The sequence below is a fragment of the Sinohyriopsis cumingii genome, chromosome 10 (assembly GCF_028554795.1).
Source record: "Sinohyriopsis cumingii isolate HCF-2022 chromosome 10, ASM2855479v2, whole genome shotgun sequence".
NCBI classification, from domain to species: domain Eukaryota; kingdom Metazoa; phylum Mollusca; class Bivalvia; order Unionida; family Unionidae; genus Sinohyriopsis; species Sinohyriopsis cumingii.
The window spans coordinates 8,685,986-8,706,395 of NC_142970.1; the positions used below are offsets into that span (position 1 = coordinate 8,685,986).

The 20,410-nt window shown below is 36.1% G+C and overlaps 1 protein-coding gene across 4 annotated transcripts in view; it reads right to left on the reverse strand.

Annotated features, from left to right (window-relative positions):
• Nucleotides 1-20,410, reverse strand: part of LOC149789578 (uncharacterized) — a 69,298-nt gene that overhangs the window by 44,397 nt on the left and 4,491 nt on the right. For all 4 annotated transcript variants that reach the window (XM_089971592.1, XM_089971593.1, XM_089971591.1 and 1 more), the window contains one exon: nt 8,094-8,142. In XM_089971592.1, the coding sequence (XP_089827718.1) occupies nt 8,094-8,142 (49 nt within the window). The remainder of the gene's footprint in view (nt 1-8,093; nt 8,143-20,410) is intronic.

Genomic DNA, 20,410 nt, shown 5'->3' on the forward strand with positions numbered 1-20,410 from the left:
AATACAGCATGCAGAATATTCATCTGTTTAATACTCAATGTGATCCCGAGAAAGAGCTGTCGAGATAGAAATTGATTGTACACTAGCAGGTTTTGCCCGGCCGTATTGTTTCGTGTATTTTATTTGGTGTATTTTTGCTGATGGTGTCGATTCCTCCTCTTCCGATGTGCTAAGTGAGCATAAACATGTTTGAATTGGTAAAGAGTTGTAAGATCACTCCGGACTGCTTGAGGTAGGCATCCCAGTAGAGTCCTGGAGCGAAGAAACACCAGAGTGGATCGAGTTGATAATGGATGATGCATACACGTGTGTCGGAAATTATCAAGCACGTCCACGTGAATGAGTACATCCGTTTTGAGATAGACATCGTGATATTTTTATTTTCATCATTTTTATGATGGGTGTACTAAGATTGACATAACCGACAGATATCTTTGATGTACACGAAATGGTGTTGGTAATTAAGTGAGGCTGTTAACGAGACCAGCAACGGATATACTGCAAATGAGTTGATGGAGTTGATTTGATGCACTGGGTCATAGTTAACTATGTTGACCACATTGTGGTCTACCTCATTATTCACTACGAGGACTGCGTCAGTCATGTTTTCTTAGAGTTTTCCATCTTAAGATAATGTTAAGATCTTTTAAAGCGTTTTTCGCTCATACATCTCATGCAGTTTTTCCTAATCAGATCATCGTCGTAAATGATCTTCACGATGCTTGTTTCTGGATAACTCCGCACGCTACTCTCGTGTGAATAACACATGTTTGCGTGCTGCTCCATGTTTTTTCTTCCGCATCGGTTTTGAACGTCACGTTAACGTTGTTTCGTAACACCGTCTCTATAGCTTCAAGGAGCGATCCTTGATAATGCAGAATCACGTCGGTGACAAAGACCAAGTCGCCTACCTCATAGCTGCAGCCATACTTTTTGATGTGATATATGAACATATGATATTTTAGGCTTCATATTTTTGGTCATAATATGTTTCGAGTCGGCTCAGTTGCATCAATCCACACTGGTTGCCTATCATGTCCACGATGGGGTCGTTGACGGTCCTTATCTTGCTAATTAGCAGTGGCACGTCAAAGGAAGCCCCTCGCAAATATGATCGTATCTTATTAAGCATTTTCTGACAGGACAAAAAGGTCTACTGGGCGGTATTTTTCCCTCCATCCCTGTCTGGCTTCATGCGTTTCATGATCGCCTGGAAGGCCAGTCCGACACCGGACAAATTCAGCAGCATCGGGTTGGCAATCGCCTTTTAGAGATCACACCAGTGGCGGTCACGGATCCTCTTGTATCGTCGGTATGCATGCTTAGAATTGTCTGGATGATTAATCACCTGAGGAGATGTGATAGGCCTTAATTGTTTTAAATATGTAAGCTGATTGAGTTTGACAAGATATGCAAGTGTGTTTGGAGTAATCTGTAGCTGAATTTCCGCCAATCAGAGATATTATGCAAGAACATGTTTGGCAGTGGTACTGAGTTTATGATGATATATATTTATATAAAGTTCGTAAAGCATCATAGCTATTCTATCCACGTTACGATTCTCCTTTTCGTTCTCTAACATTTTGTTTCATCAGTTTTCGGTTGTACCACATATTCACTTTCATATCTAATGTTTTGTCCTCGATGTGCAATTTTTTTCAATTACGGTTCAACCACTGGAACATACATGAAATTAAACTTAGTCACATTTCGCAGTGTGGATTCAAAGACACGATCAGATAGCTTGAGACTTTCTAAGTAACGATTAGCTGGCGTGGTCACGTTCGTGTCAAATATATTAGGCATATATATATAAGCATGTAAAACAGATCCTCCATTGTTTTGTTTTGATCTGCCATCAGATCCACTGCCGGTAAACACCTCTTCCATTTCGTTTGTCTTGCACCATCACTTCCATGATCGTGTCCACGTCCTTGTACTCTAAACCGGCGTGGTGAAAATATTTCGTTTGTCCATAGCCTCTCGAAGTTTTCTATCCTTTTCGTGCCCCGACCTTGTCCATGCAATCGTGATTTTGTTCGGTGCCAGTTGTCGTCTTCCTTTCCACCAAAGCGTCGTCGTTCGACATATTCGTTTTTCACGATCGCGTCCACAAGGCTAAGAGACTATTAATTGATGTTGTTTTGGACGAGATTTTCAATGGTTTTAGCCAACCTCGCCGATTTTCTGTCATTGCAAAACTTGTACAAGGAAAAAAGCACACAATCATCGATTTTTGATGCCGGATTGCAATTACATCATCGTGGGTGCCGCTGGTCGTAGTAAAACCAATCTGCACATGAACATACCGCTGAACAACATGTGGATGTACGATTGTGTGATTACGTAGACGCTGAACCCACATCAGGACAAATTCAACATGCTGCTCGAGTTTAGAGACTCTTAATGATCGTCCAAGTGGCAGAGCATTTTTAACATTATCGAACAGGACGAGATACAGCTAGTGAAAGACTTCGGACACGAACATAATTATCGTGTCAGACGATATTAAAATCAGCCGCGAGAAAAGAACCGGACCTGCGAGTATTTTCGCTGTCAAGAAATAAGCGCTTCCACGGCCTTTATGTCACTATCGTGAGAGATCTTTGCAAAGGCAACACTGTGAAAGAATTAAAAGACTGCTACGTCGCAGCGACGTAGGGATCAAAGTACAATGTTATGACGTTTCATCGCGATGGGGAAACGAACCCCCTGATTAGTATATCCACAACTCGGTAGTCAGCACCATGTCGTTCGAAAAGGTCACCAATCGTCGACAGCATAAGGATGATCTCAAAAGATTTATCGAACAGCGTGCAACGTCAGTGCGTGCTCGAGGATAAGATAGACAAGCAGACGTTTTAGCGTGATGTCACTGGAAAACTCTTGAAGACACTCATCACTAAACTCAACAAAGCTGCGACCACGTACGATCTCAAGTAAGATCAGATGTTGGGCACGCTATATTCGATAAAACATCAGCAATAACAATTGCTGGATGAGATAACTTCGCCGTCTCCGGAAAGTGACGTCGCCGTGATGATGAAACGAGCCAAAACTGAACAAAAGGGAGAAGCCAGGAGGACACAACTGAAAAACATAAAAGAAAGAAAATGAATCAGCAGCGTCAATTCAAAAGGTGAAAAAACAGAAGAGAAAAAACAGAAGCCAGCCTTGAGTGGATGACGAAAATGGAAGAAAGGTGTTAGCTGGATAAAGAAAAGTTGCAGAGAAAATTTTCGAAGATTAATGAACAAACAAAAAATGAGGATGATTTACCAATCTCGCTTCAGATGGGTTGGCGTTTAATATCGGTTATTAAAATACTTCTACATCAAACAAAGACTGGCTGGAAAGTTTTGTGAGAAAAACACTTCCAGAAATGAAGGAGCATGTCACGTTAGTATCACCCGCAGAGGATAATTACTTTAAAGTGCTAGCTGCACGTCGCATGTTAAATCATATCTACCGGGTACATGGAACCTTGATTCAACGCAACAGGGATGAGAACGAAACGAATATCTGAATAATCTGAGTGTAGAGTTAAAGGACAATGCTGAACTAAGAGGGGAACTGAGAGTCAAAGAAAATGTCTACCGCTAAGGCGCCAGATATATGCTTCCCATGACAGATCCAGGCATTACAGCGCCAGTAGTAAATTAGCATGAAGTTTCATCAGGATTAGAGTCTGCTCGATTGAAAGAACCGTCGTCCATGGTGGCTGATGAAAGGTTATTAGCGACTCTTCCAGCAGAGGTGTCGAAATGGTTCACAGACGCCTCACTTAGAGAGCTTGGAGCAACTATACAGAAGAAACTGAGAGAGGAGACAACGATAATAAACCGTCCACACGACGTCGTCAAGAAGAGGAGTATTCCAAGTAGCAGAAAAAGTCAATGACTGGATAAAACATCCTTAAACGAAAAGGCATCCGCACCGGTAGTGTTGGTTCCATCCGCTGATACCAGAACCCAGCCGAGATTGTCTCCCAGTTAAAATTGCTCATCGCTTCTAAACAAGCGGGAAATGTCTGTGTGGAATCGATAGCTATATGATGAATAGTCTCGATCATCTTCTGGATCACCTACCTACACGTGACCCCGCATCAGTATCAGGTTAAGTACGAGGACTTGACTAAGTTGCATGTACTTAAATTGGAAACGGTGTTTTATGTAACATTTATTGTCAAAATCATTGCTCCAATTGTTTTCACACATGACTCTCGACGATACCACGTTGCTCTTTGATTCAATTTTAGTGACTTCGCCGGCGCGGTTTCGTCTCCCGTTGGAATCAGACCTGAAGTATTCGTACGAGATTGCCTTGATCTCCGTCAAAATATGGAACATCTTTCTCCTCACCGCTTGACTTTGCCTATTCGATGGGATCCATCCTGGGATTTTGAGCTCGTAGTATTGTTGACTACAATGGAGTGTATGGAGAAGATCTACCCGTAAACATCACCGACGTGAAAAGCCTCCTCATCGATTACTCGATCGCTCAGGGATCGCTATCGTCGGTCTATTCGGACTCCAATGTAATTTACTCCGCGACGATCAACGTCCCCCTCCCCGGTTCGTTCATGCAGATTTGTTTTACTCCCTTTACTTATTATCCTATCCTGAACATGTAAGCGAGCTCGGAAATTACCATTTGGTTCACCGATCAGTATGTCAACGCCATCGATAATAACGAGGAAAGAATTATATATTATCTTCATGTATGGCAAAGAGCAGTATAGAGACGAAATGCATCTCAGACACGGATAACGTAGGAAGATGCAAAATGTTTCCATGCCGCGAAGCGTGATATATCCACATGACGGATCACCAGAAACATATTAGCAGATACAATAATAGCTGTCAAAATGAGACGATTACGCGTACTGCGGTGTAAATATAGTGGATGGCTTTTTATCCAAGCTGTTTTCTACAGTGCGAGCATCACTATTGGCAATTGCAGCTAAAGCAGCTCCGATTGGCCTCAAAGCAACAGAAGTGGGAGCCAACGCAGCGGCCTCTGGCGCTTGAACGTCCTTGGGACCAAAGAAATCTAGGACAATCATTCCTCAATCATCACCAGCAACTCAATTATCGACCACGACACCGTCACCTTAATCACCAGGAACTTAGTCGATGGCTACTCCATCAGTTCAAGTGTCAGTATCTCAGAACAGGCAATTTCCCATTTTTTAAAGGCAGGCCAAACAGGCTCTTTAGAAAACATCAGCGGTACTCATCAGATGATCAGAATGAATTTTACAGGTTCTGGAGAGAAAGGTTGGTGTGCAACCCTCTCTTTCGCTATCATGCCCAGTTATGGATTAAAATATTGTCGTAAATAAATAGAATGACTCTTAATAACAGTGTGCTTTTGACCAACACGGTATTATTTTGTAACATCCTTTAAACGTGGCATACTATCTTCATGTATCCGAGGTTTATTCCAGACTACCTTCGACAGAACGATGATACCTGTTGGATGATTACATCACCAAGTACAAGTACGTTGAGTACCACACCACGAAAATCACCGATGAGAACGCATAGACAAATAAAGATGATTGCCGAAGATGTGTACCTACTTTCCCATAAGTCCTTTGTGGAAGTTCGCGAAAATTGTACAAGTAACGCTGAAAAACAACGGATGGTCGCTATTTATATCAGCGTTGTACCAGCTGTACAATCAATCAGTGCCTACCTACCTTAGGCTAGCACGATTCTGATCGTTCTCAGTGACGATTACATGCAAATGTGTGCCACCATCTTGCAGGGATTCAGAGATGCCGTGGTGACTTTTGAATTCGCAAAGAACGCGGACGTGCTCCCAGTGGCAGCTGTGTGTGATGCTCCGAATGCAGTTGGAACCCTTTTTAGGCCCAACTTTTCTTTGGCACGTAATGCTGCATACAGCCCGATAACACCCACGAGATATGCATGCTGATTCCCCTTATTAAGGCGTGTCAACATATGATCGAGCTGCAAAGAGGTTCTCCAGCCCAATACATTCACAAAGCATCAGCGGCAGATGATGGACACTGTCCCATTAAGCAGTAGTCGCTATGAATGCCAAAAATTACTATTCACAATATATCATCTCAGGCACATAACTCAAATATTTATTCGCATACGCTATAGCCTCCCTCGCACGCTTCAACAACTCCTTTGACTCCTCTTCACTTAGTTCCAGTATTGGTCTGTGAACCGTATCACTAGAACCCAGTCCATCGACACTCCAAGGATAATACATATTCGCTATAATGCAAGCATGTATGTAACACATCGCATCACGAGGCAACGCCTACGGGTGTCCGAAGCCCATAATTTTCTATGCACACAAAAATGTAGTCCAGAAACCTCATGGCTACATCAAGGAAAATGTTATTTAGAACCCCCGTTTCTCACTAGTATAGATCCATGGGGGCTGTCGAGAGCACTTGTTATCAAGTAGTGATAAAAGTGGTCCAGAACCCGCATTTTCCTGTACTGCTAATATCATTATATTTACTGAGGTAGTAGTACACAAGGTCACCAAAGCATATGGTATGGCAAATTTATTATGTACTGGAGATAATAAATTATAATAATGAAATGAATTGTGACAAGGTTCCCTGCATTGACTACATAAGACTTATACAACAGCATCACTTTTCCAATTTGTTGATTGTTCCGCATTTGATCATTAATGTACAGAGTATATACTGAATTAGTTTGACATTTAATATACAAAGTTTGTATTATTAATAATGTAACTAATGGGGAAGTTTCAATATTGAAAGGTTATATTTGTTTCTTTTTACATTTTGGAATTTTTGCAGGTTACATCAGCATAACAAAGCATATTATCTCATAGAAAATAATAACTGAACAAATATGAAACAGTCGTCTTTCGAGTGCGCTTGCTTTGATTTTTTCTTTTGCAACGCGTAGAGCATCATTAAATTATATGATCATTCACATATTGATCTGAAAAAATAACTAATCGAAACAGGCATATCGTTACATAGTCATTAATTCCGTCTGATGCCTTTACTTTTGTAAATTGATGGATTACGTATTGCCAGTTCTAACGCGTTTACGTCTCAAGGCCTCCGTAAAGAACAGTTTCATAGAACTGGACTTATGGCGCCAAACTGAATCTGCAGTAAAAGATACATGTGTATGTGCATACACTAAACAAAAGCTTAAAAAAACAAAACGTAACTACATCAGTATCAATCTTTACAAACTGAAAACTATGGCATAATTCCTTTAGTCGTGTGCAGATACGTTCAGTGATAGATATTAATTATTGTCACTATCGAACAAGAATCGGGCTGAAAAGAGGAGGACGGTTTACAATTAATACCTTTGTAATACTGGTTGCCTAGAATATTTGTCTTGTTCTTATCCTCGTACTAGTATATTCCTAACATAATTACAAAACAAAACTTCAAACCTTAAAATTATGATTTGTATAAAATCAGTGTTTATAACAGGTTTCTGATAAGTCAATTATTCTTAGTCTACTTCATGTGTCTTTTGCACAAGCGTATGTCCAGTTACTCATTCAAATCAATATAATTACCTGTGCCACATATGTGTAAATTCAATTCGCCAGTCTGTTTAAAGTGTAAGACGGGAATTTTTTTGTTTCGTTTGTCTTTATTTTTATATAAAAAAACTCGCTTAGGCAACAACCATAGCACTAATTTTCACCATCAAAATGACGTGTTTAATGGCTATAAGAGAAGGGAAAGAACTCATCGTTTACCTTGTTCATTGTGCCCGTATCATAAGGTATGTGCATTTACAGAACTTGATATTGTACTGGTATTAAACTCATAATTCAAACCGTATATCACGAAAAATAATGCTTGTATGAGGTCCTTTAGGATTCCACTATTCGAATGTTTTCATCATCAGTATAAATCTCTTTTTATTCTAATAAGTGAAGTAGTTTAAAAGCCATGACGTAACAACTTAAGGCAATGCATTTGCTTTCAGGATTGACAGCTTATTAGAAGCATGATTTTCTGTTTTTGATTAGATGCTAATTATTCTACCGCGATTAACACTAATTAAATAAAACGACCAATTGTTTTTTAAACTCACAATTTATCCAAAGAATGATGACAAAAAGATACATCGCTGTTCGGTTCACCTGCAAAAGAAAAGATCTTAAAGACTGTATACATGTTAGAATAGAAAAGAGGCAATGATAACTTGATATCGCTTATCTGGCTTAATTACTGCACACGATGGATTACACCATTAATCTGCCATTCTTCTTAACAAGTTTTGCGCATTTTGTCATTCCTATCAATTACAAACTTTCTCTTTAAAAACAAAATACTCCATCTTGGGATCATTTCCCAGAACAAAAATATAAGTGCTAAGGAAAGTGTCAAAAACCCATGAAAGTTTATCCATAAGAAAAGAAATACACTACAGAACATAGTAATCCAATTGTTGAAAAATAGTTATTGATTTGTTAAAAATAAAGACAATAAGCAGATATGCATATTTTACATGAAAATAAAACAGATACGGTCATACATTGGTAGAGACTATTTCATTCATCTTTCCAGGACAATACTGGTAACAAGAAATTAGTGTAAACAGTAACTGAAAGTTAACATGAGAATTTTTCTTTATATTCCAATAACGATAATCAGAATAATTAATATATATACTGATTACTAAGCCAAGAATAACAAGTGATAGTACGATAACTCAAAACATGTCCTAAGGAACAGGTTTGCTCAGAATTATTTAATTATTATGAAAAAGTGTGCAACACTAGTTTGCACCAGATTAGTACAGAGCTTACACATTGCCTAAAGAACCAACACTGCACAGTTATTTCCTATAGCATGTCCTCAGGAACATGCCTACAAAGGTCCGGTTTTGGTCGCTTGAGTCACTGTTACACAAAAATAATAATAGAACACATCTCAATCTTAGGAAGAACGCTATTGTTTATAAGTTTGCTAAAATGTTACGGTAGTTAGCGAAACCCAAACGTTACATTATTTTAATAACTTCGACTAGAATATGTATATCTTACAGCAGTTAAAGAATGAATCTCGAGGCAAAATGGTTCAGACTAATATCTGGTAAATCAACATTTTGAAGCAGTGTGTGATCAACATATGAGTTTGAGTTGTATTCAATATCAAATGGTGGCTGACGGAGGAAGAACAGTCGACGGATGCTAAGGTTTATTTAAACAGTACATGTATTTCGGTTAGATTATTTAAACCCAGTTAACACACTCTTACAAACTCATCGGTCTCGTTTCAAAATATACCCACTTTATACTTAAATTATCATTACTTTGAGAGAATGACTTGATAAAAAGGTGATATGTATAGAACCGAAAACGTATCCAGCAAAGCATACAACCAAATAGGATCGAATCGTGGATGTGTGGGTGTACCGCAGTCCCCCTCCCCATCACCTATCCAAATGAGAACGAAATAGCTAGAAAGTGTCTTTGTTTCTATTACAATTTCCTCTACAGTTCGATGCTTAAAATTAAGTCCTGGCAATGTTTGAAATACGCGAGATTACGGGTTTTCTCACATATGAGTTACATCCAATACATTCGTAGCCTATTTGATTCTGCACCAACTCCTCACCATACAATAATATTCATGCATCAGATCCTGCTAGATTCCTCGCCATTCTATTTAAAATGATCTTCCACAAAACATTGCTTTTCATAGCACTGATCAAAGTTATATAAATGGATGGCTGATATATAAAAAGAGATATAGTAAGTACATCACCTTACCCGTGTCCCGCTAATTTAGTTTAACGTTCCCGTGAACTCTACTACAGAAAATGAATTAGCCGAGACAGGATTATACCGTAGTTACACTCAATAGTTTACATATAGGTCATTAAACATTGTTGAAAACGGCACACTAAAAACTAAAATGTGACGGTAATAAATCTATGAAACGCTACCGTGTAAACTGGAACATGTATTTCTGAACAGAATCAACTACAATGAACAATATGAACCCCAACATTTGGTTATATAATTTTCCACCAGCATTTGATGGGAAAAAATGTACCGGAGTTACTTTCTACTGCAAAATGTTTGCATCTATCTTTTTCTCATGTACTTGAAATGGCTTCTACTTTGTTCAACTGTTGGTTCGATCTCGTGTTTATGTTAAATTTATTCCGTGTCTGTGAGTCTATCAAATCTATCCTGAAAAGACCAGCACAGGTCTGACGTTTTATGCAACTCGGAACAATTTAACGAGCACTTGAAATAGCAAATATGTAATCGGCAAAATAAGTTTCACATGACCCCGAAACCGTACCTAAAACACAAGCAGAAAAGAATCATATTATGTCAGTCAACACAATTTATTTTTGGCAAGTTGAGCAGATGTTTTGAGTATCTAGCTCTTTTGACTTAAATATAGCATTGCTTCCTCACAGAGTTTTAAGCAGGCTAGTAATATATATTGACAAATCAGCAAGAAGCAAGAGAACAATGCCTTCACCTGTACGAAGTAAAACAACAAAGATATTCACATCTGTGTCATGTAAGGGTGAATTGGCAAATCTCTTCTGCCTAGCATTAGCGTGTACAACAAAACGTAAAGCGAAATAACATAATCAGCACGACAAATTATGCAACATTATGCTCTAACATGCTCGGCAGATGAAGTTTTACAGTTACTCTTTCAAGTGTATTTTGTCCAGTTAACAACTGATAGCTATTTGACTTTTACCTGACAAAACGTTTCTCACTAAACACCAACGAAAACAACACATTCATACTCTTGAACTGTTTAAATGAAGATAAGCTATTTGGAAATATATTTGCAAGTGAAGACGAAATATATTTGTCTAGTCTGATTGATAATAGAAATTGCAGACTACTATTGCAGGGAATATATTTTAACGTTGATTACTACAACCATCCTGACCTCAAAAATGGCATGCTCAATCATATCAATAGTAAGCGTTAAAGAAAAACTAATTTTTTCCCATGATTATTGCAACCTTCAAATCTATATAAAAAAAGTCAACGACGGATGCCGAATGACGGCAAATACATACATATATATATATATATATATATATATATATATATATATATATATATATATATATATATATATATATATATATATATATATAAGTAGCACATATTGCGGCAATACAGTTAAATCACATCAAACGGAATAAGCTAAATTTACTATAACATCAAATGTATGATCTTTTGATTCCGTTTGGATTTTGACGGCATCCAAACTAAATACATACATAATAAAAATGCAGCTGCGACATTCAAATCGCAACAAAATGCATTAGACATTCAAAGTCTGAGTCATGTTGCAAAGTCCAAATTGAACTATAGAAAGCACTAATGGGATTGCAAATGTATAGCTCCTTATAGCATGTTCAAAATGTCGAGTTGTGTATTTGTATAGTTTATTGCTGTATTTACTTTCCAGTCAATGATGGTGACGCATTAGAACAGGCACTTGTAGGTTTATATTATAAGTATAAGTCCCAGTTAAAGGATAAATCAATAATTCATCTGCATCTAAATCTCCAGTTGTCGTTAATTATTCATATAAGGCAAATAAGTCTACTGCCGATAGGTATTATTGAAGGCTATACAGACTTTGAAAAACGAACAAATCATGAATAGACAAAGAATTATGAATGCATTTTTGTCAAACTAAACGTTTGGTATATCTGAAGTGTACATTGAATAATATGACTTTAATAACTTACTTATTCCCAAATCGTATTGATTATAGATTAACTCAAATATTTATACAGATATACTCTGACATTGTCTTTGATATATTAAGTCGTTTTCGTTCCAAATCAGTTCAAGGTCATAGTCACAAACAAAACCTTGAATTTATTTATGTTACCAAATTTGGAAACTTTAGGCTTCCCAAGAGTATAAGACATGATTTCAGTATTGAGCAGGATAAAAGAACAAAGGACAGAATTAATGGAATTATTGCAGACACCTAAAAGTTATTTTCAGACATTTCAGGTTATTGATTAGTTGGTGATCAGTCTTGAAGTCGGATTATGCAGAAAGTGATTATATCTGTTGTTGAAATCGCAATGTTAGAAAGTGTGATTCGTTGTTTTCCGGTCAGATATCGAAACACGCCTACATCTGGGAACAAATACAAATATTAATAAACTAAATTATATATTTCCTTATTGAATGTGTGATGTTGAACCAGCAAGGAGGAGCATTTTATAATTTGTACATGCTGCAATCACAATATCAATATTAGCCATTATCTGTTACGCTACCTCGTCGATCTAAAAGTACCAAACTACATTGGACAGAAGCATACATACCACTTGCAGTTCTCATAACATTATGTCTCATAATATTATGTCAGATATTCTGGGAGGTTTACACACCAGTACCGTCCATCTCTTATTAGAGCTTAGATGAACTGTAAATAATACCCACCTGCATTCAAAACTAAGCATGTCTTAGGAGCAGGAAAGTCAGCAAACTTAATTCCACACCGTATTCCACAGTTAAATGTGTTTTGCAGACGGAAATGTTCAGTATTTTAATGTATTGGTTACGTTGATGTGATTATGTAAGTGTGTGTATATATGTTCGTTTCCTAATACTATATGACAGTGCTACGTCTACCAGATGGTTTAAGAGGTTACGTTTTCATTGAATTGAATTAGAGAAATATGAGGATATGTTGAAGACCTTTGTAATTATAAGCTTACAATCAAATTGTGTTACAGTCGTTCAATGGATATATGCAGACGTTTCACCTTGTGTCAATGAAGGGTTGAGCGCCACCAAATGTGGTGTGGTCCAAAATGTGTCTGGTGGAGGAAAGATGGCGAGTGGATGTTCTGTGTATGTGTGCCAAATACTTGTAGAATCAATTGAAAGCCCCTTATATGAGCCCTTACAAATTAACTGGAAATTAATATTTGAAATACAAAAGCAAAATCGAAATATCTGAGATATTTAACTTACAAACAAAAATAATATATTTGGGCTTCACTGAAATCTCTCAAAAGACAAAGTCATAATCATTGCTTATTGACTTTGAGCTGCTTTCAATATCCTTAAACTGTAGAGGTAGTTAACATACTAGACCTTACAAGAACGTAATTTTCAAACGGTATTCTATATTGTTGTCTGGCTAATGACTTTTTTGTTTCCGATAATGGAAATGCCGAAAAAAGGGACATGCGGTCACTTGGTTTAGATTGGAAGACCTCATTAACTATCCACAAATGTTACATAAATCAACACGTTCTATTTATTTAGTAACGTATGCGAAATGAAACTTCCACAAATAAACCTTGTAACATCTATTCATCTTTAGACAGTGGCAAGCGTCATACAGAACACATCGCAAAAATGAAGTGGTAATATGGAAACCTTATAAAATAACCGCTCCTAAACATATGCATACTTGTTGAAGGGTACGATGTGCCCAGAGTGCATACCAAGTCAATATCCACTGACATTGGAAAGCATTTTTGTCGAGTGTATCTACTTAAACAACACGAGACAGACGAATTTAACGATTTGTTTTAACATGGACTCAATAAGGTACTTTAATGATAACGTAGCAACTGAGAAACACGTAGATCTTCTGAGAGAATCCTATTTATGTAACAAGTGTTGACTTATAGTTATCGTAATCTAGAGGATGATCGATGTCGTGGCTATTCCATGGGGCGAGTGGAAAATACAATAAATGAAGTTAATAGATGGAATAAATGGCGATCGTAGCAGAGATGCAGAATAGAAAATTCGAGCCCAAACATATAAAATATAACAAGTTACTCAATTAGAAAAATAAATAAATTGGACCGGACACTAGAACATAATCACCAAAAGTAAGTTTAAACATGCACGTAACAGTTTCGTTTACACAGATGTGACAAATGTTATGAGTGTTGGACGTGAGTTCTAGCATCACTGCATACCCTGACGACCTTGTTGGCGGTCACTCCAGATTCAACACTGTAAGTAGGTTCGGGCTGATTTATCCATCTGGATTTCTTGTCATGTTGTCTACACTGAATTATGTCTCGCATCCAGCCCCTTAAGGGCCCTTAACCACAATAAAGTTTTTCTTTTACATTCGAGTTGTAAAGCTATTTCACTTTTAAATAGATCAAAATACAACCTAAATAGTTAGTTGGATCTCTTCTTCTTGGATTGAACATCATTTCCTCTCTCATCATGGCATATGTCGTAATATCGTACTTCGAACAGACACTAACTATTAATATAGCTTTCAGGTCTCAGCCTCAAATGTACCATATATATTCTAGCTCACCTCCTTCCACAAGCAAACATAGTATCAGAATATTAATGTATTTATCTAACGGACTATTTAATATTGGTAATCGATCTGTCTCATTGCCTGGTCCCACTTAATAAACAGTTAAGCATATGTCTTGTGAACTAGTATTGCCTGTCTTTACTACTTGCTGGCCTGCGCCATGCGGCCGACAATAAATATCCCTCATTGTTCATTTATTCTCGTAACACCATCATTCGCTTAATAATCCGTGAGCACAAAAATATTAAAAACCTAGTATTGCTACCAAGTTCTAGCATACATGATTTGTATGATGCAAATAAATAAATTCAAATAATTATCTCAGTCCTCTCATCAATAAAAAGATATGAAATTATTGGAATACATGAGTCATATAACATTCAGAATCAATAACTTCAGACTACTCCTTCAAAAGATAAATTGTATTTTAAACAAAATCAAACACTTACCTTCCGACTGTTAGAAAAGAAATATTGTATGAAGCTAAGATACATAAATTCAAGCAACGATTTACAGACTCATATCAAATAAATATTGTAAGAGCTTTCTCTTTCTAGCTATATATGCCAAAATGCACATAATGAAAGATGAATATGACGTTGCGTTTGATTAGCGTTAATGGGAAAGGAATTACAAACCATAACAGCAACATGTTGTCGAAATTGGGATGACTATCAGCAAAATGCAAAGGCTACAGAGGAGACGATCAAAGTATTCCTAGAAAACGATGGTGCTAGATAATAACACTATTATTAAAGTATATACCGGTGTTCAGAATATTTCTTACCAGTTAGTATCACACTGTCCACATATAAGTGTAATCACAGTTTGTACACAAGGCTCTATCAAGGTATGAATATTGAAATTCAAATGCCAAACGTTAACGTTAGTGTTTTGTTAATAACAAACCAATTACCCAAAGCTGGTCACCGCTGCAAAGAGCTATGACTGTTGTTTTTCCTATGCACAGTTTCTGATGTCACCAACCCTTAGCTTCACACGTATGTACATGTAGTATAAAGTCAAATATAGAAACCAGCTAAACATGAAACTGGCCAACAGACCGACATATCAAGATAATATGTTAAAAACTTTCTATATAATGGTTAAACATAGATACTATGTGTTTTCTACTTCACAAATGCAAAGGGAGATGCACTTGATTATAAACTATTAATTTTAATAATTCTTAAAGATTGTTAGCCTATAAAAGATCCTTTTCCATAACAATATTTATCATATATTCTAAACGAGTTGCCATTCGTTGTGCATTGTTATTAGTAGTAGTAGTAGTAGTAGTAGTAGTAGTAGTAGTAGTAGCAGTAGTAGTAGTAGAAGTTTTCAGTGCTTCTATTATTACTCAACGATGATACAGTCACACTGTTGCGAAATTTGTTTATACGGTTGACACCCATATGACATAGATGTACTTGGGCGTAGGAAGAGTAGATATTCTGATCGATACCAGGGTAATGGAATTCGTGTGCACTTTAATAGACATTATATATGCGGATAATAGACAGGATAGAGAGTATTAACATATAGAACATAATTGTCTTAATTACATTACAGTTAGGGTAACATTGTCTTAATTACATTACAATAACTTCAAATTAAAAAAAAACAGTTGAATTAGCAATTACATAGAGGAAGTACATCTTTTGTACAATCTAGAATTAATTTGGTTTTCTTCTTTACAGCGACATATAGAGATTATTTCTTTAGCGTAGCCTTCTCAATGGAATATTCTTTATAATTGGTTAAATATTTGGATGATAAAGGGGCAACAAATATTAGCCAAAAACTCTTGTATCAAGCTGAGGTCAGATGCAAACTACCGTATTCACATGAAACAGACCTTTCAATAAAGAGTACAACCAGCAGAAACTCAAATATATCTTTGGTTACACACACGATAGTATATTTAGTTTATAATTCGAGACTGTATTTTATACACGTGTGAATCTTAGATCTCTTTTACATATTATCATAAACAGCAAATAAAGAGCCGTACGATTTCTAACAGTTATTCACTGCCTCAAGGGTATTTGCATCTTGAAACATTAATATAATACTGCTGATAGTATGAGCAATCTGAAGTTCTTGTGACAGAAACTTTATCATTGTATTTCTCCGATAACACTCGCTTGAAACACAACATCGTTGTTAATCGGGTACTTTACTGACAATGGAATTTCTAATCATAACTGAAGAATATTCAAAACAATGTACTTTTGACCCTTATCCGGGGTCCCATTATCTCTTAATTTAAAACATAAATCTTGTTTATTTGAAAATTAGTCATGTGTGCCTTAAAGTTTTAGCAGAATCTAATGTACCATTGTTTTGTCCAGTAATTTAGTTTGGTTGGAATTGTATTTATTCAACTTATTTATTGACTAGATTTACAAAGTTGTCTTCCAAAATGACATTCTTGAAAATAGAGACTTGAATTTATAGTGAAATTTCAAATAAGGATGTATTCTTGGAATGTATCATTATGCTCCAACATAAAGATGTTTGTACATCACCACTGCACAGGCTACCACGGGCACATCAACACTCCAGCGTTGGATTTAATTTCGATTTCAACTAACGTTTAATCAGGATTTTAATCATTAGGACCTGCGTCTGTAATTACGTGATTATTTGGGATTTAGTTCACAATACTGTAAGTTCATTTTTCATTTTCACTTTAAATTCTAATCAGATACATTATTTATTGAATTTTACAAAGTGTGTTGCTTCTCACATTATATTGCGTATCTTAAAACGATATAGTCGTAATAATGCATATATGAGCCGTGTGATCCACTGATTAAACAATAAACAGGTATTTTGTTTCTTGGATCTATTGACTTTTTACACGTGCATTATAGCTCTCGAACAATAAAACTTGTAAAACAATAATTCTTTGAACATATATCCGTGTTCATATAATAATTCAACTTCTTGTTTCTATTTACAATACGACCGCGATCAAAGAATTGTGATGATGTTGTACCAGACGCATACTTTTTTGTATATCTTTCTATGATTTGATACTTGTTCTAAGGTGTATTTATTCATTATCTCTCCATGATCGAATCTTCGAGATTGACTTGTGCTTAGACATAAAAACTGAAAATGATTTACTGCTCAGTAAAATAGATATACCCAATGAACTGGATGTGAAATGATTTAAGATACATTCTTGATAATATGTCCCATATTTTGATAAACTTTATATCTTTCAACAGGTATGTTTGAGTATTTATTGATGTAATCTTTTCTTCTGACTGGATCTCCGAACCCCTTGTAGTTCATTAGAGCAATGGGTATTCCATCCTAATTGCATAATTCTTGATATTATACATTGATGGAATACTAGTTTTAGTATTTACAGAGATTCTCTAATCCAAGATTGTAACAGTAAATGTTTGATATTTCAGCATTCAGTTACATATAGAAAAAATATTTTCTGCAATAGATTGAGAGAAATAAAGAAAAGAAAGAAAAAAAGTAAACAAAGCAACAACTTATATCTGAAAGTGACTATAATATACTATTGTAAACGTTATTCAATAGTTTTTAGAAAACTTGCTCGATATTGCATTTTTTAAATGTTAAGACCGAAGTTCGGTAATTCCATCACGGTGTTTAGTGATCATTTTGCTCAATTACCTTTTCTAAAACAGACTTGTAATAAAATGTGTGGCTGAATTCTTGCAAATTGCATGACAAAGTTAAGTTGAGTCAGCAACCACGCATGTAAAATTACCATTATTATAACACGTTTATTAAGTCTCTGTAATAATATGCGATATACCCCAATATATCTTGGCTACAGTGCTAAAACGTTTTGTTTTGTTTTTTTTTTTTTTTGTTTTTTTTTATTTCTTGTAAGAAAAATCAGTTGCTTCACAACATATAAATCTAAGTTCATTGTTGCATTGTTTGTATTGTTCATACTGTTTTGAACTAGAATATTTTGTATTCATTTCACAACCATTGGTATAATTACATAAATTTTGTAGCAAATTATTAATTGAATATGTCCAGTAGAATGAACCTTAATTTTGATTTTTCATTACAATTCAAACCAAGGCATTTGTCCAGAAATATAGTACGCTCGAAAAGACGGCATTAGCGTATGCATGCACATGGTGATAGAGTCTTGTTTAAACAGACATCACTGTAATTCTGAGATATTAAACCTAGCGAATGTATGATAAATATCTTTACAAAAGTCTGACAATTATATCCCACTTCCAACTGCTTTTTTCTTTCTTCTGTCCAAATTATGAGCAAACTTCATTCCTTTCATTTTCAGAGAATATAATGTTAGAATGTGTTTTTATATGTACAAGTGGTATGCAACAATCTCTATGTATTAATTATAACATTTCACTTTGTATTCACTTTTAGGTAGGTTGTTCATTCCTGTGTGAATCATTAATTATGGGATTCATTCAAAACTCACAGGGAGATAAATCAGGGCAGAATGTATGTCCTTCAATATCTGGATTCTCTACTCTTTCAGGATGTCTGTCACAATGGTCGATATATGCTCTATGTGTTGACGTGGAGCGGATAGATACCTCAAGTACTGGTGTACATATGCTTTGTTCCTTAATATTACACAACTTTGGTAACAATGATGTGACGCAATCGTGTCCAATGATACTAGCAGGGACAGACACAAGTACTTGGTTTATAACGGCATGCAAAGCGCTCTTGATGATTATGATCTCAGTTCGTTTTCTTCGATCCCAACGTTATTATTTTTAAATGGTTACAAACGGGTTATAGAAAGTAACATTATATAGGGTCTCTTTATGCGTTTAAAGTCAGTTCTTTTTGCTAAATTATTTTTTATGGTACATAAAACACTAATATAAATTATTTGTCGTCATTTAAAGGTAAGGTATATCATTTAGGGGTTGAGTGTGATTCATTACAGAAAAGGACAGGCCGGATTGTGTTCTGATACATGGACCGCTTGTTTTCTAAGTGATTAAGATGGAAAGACAACATTTTAGTTATATCCGTTCAAGACAATATCAATCTATGCCAACGTCCTGTGCCTTGAGCATGTCAACATCCATAACACTAGCATACAGGCTACAACTGCCAAGAACCACGTTTCCGGTCAGTGAAAACATTTGATATATTCTGGTCCTATCTGTGTCTGCTCATATTCTCAAATTCGGTTTTCAAAGAATTTATCAAAATTAATCTTGCAACAAATGTAAGAAAACATTCCGAGAAATTATTCGCACTAAATATGTATTACATAAAATTGGCAGACTAGAAGAACTGTGCATGACCTATCCAAATTATTCATGCATGAATTATAGTAACACAAGATTAAGCCGAAGTAAGACGATAAAAAAATATGTTCCATACTTAATATAGAAACACATCACAACTAATAACGTTTACAATGACATGGGTGAATACAGAATGAAAAATATTTGAGATAGGAGCGAGTATCCAAAAGATAAGCCCCTGTTTAGTAACACTAACACGATAGCTGTATACAAATAATAAGATGAGAGCTTGCATAATACGAGGGATTCAGACCGAGAACGTATTCAATTTTGGGTGGTTCGGGGAAAAACATCAAGACAATTGTAGGCAATTCAGTGTCAGCGGGAACGACATGTAAATTCCCTCTCTCTCGAATGCTCTTCTATGAGGTTTTCGCTCCCGTGGATTTATTCCCGCTGAATGGTAACGTGTTGGTTGCCTCGGTGTGTCAACCCGCACCTTATGTTTTGTTAATAATAGGGCAAAAGCTCAAAAATAAAACTTTGCATGGATGAATATGCAACTGCAGTAGCCATGTTAGCGGTTTGCGTCTGTAACTACGTTGAAGCACATCTCCGACACTTGCCGGATATTTTGCCGTCAAATATTCCTATTACTTGTATATGTTTGCAATATTTACAGTGGTTAACGTTTATTTGTATTGTCGTCCACGTACAGAATCATATGGGAAAAACATAGTATTCTGATGAACTTCCCATGGGATCCTCAGATCAAACCATCAAAGCGAAATCTTCCATGGTGCCTAGAGGTATATTTGTCACAACTCTTGCT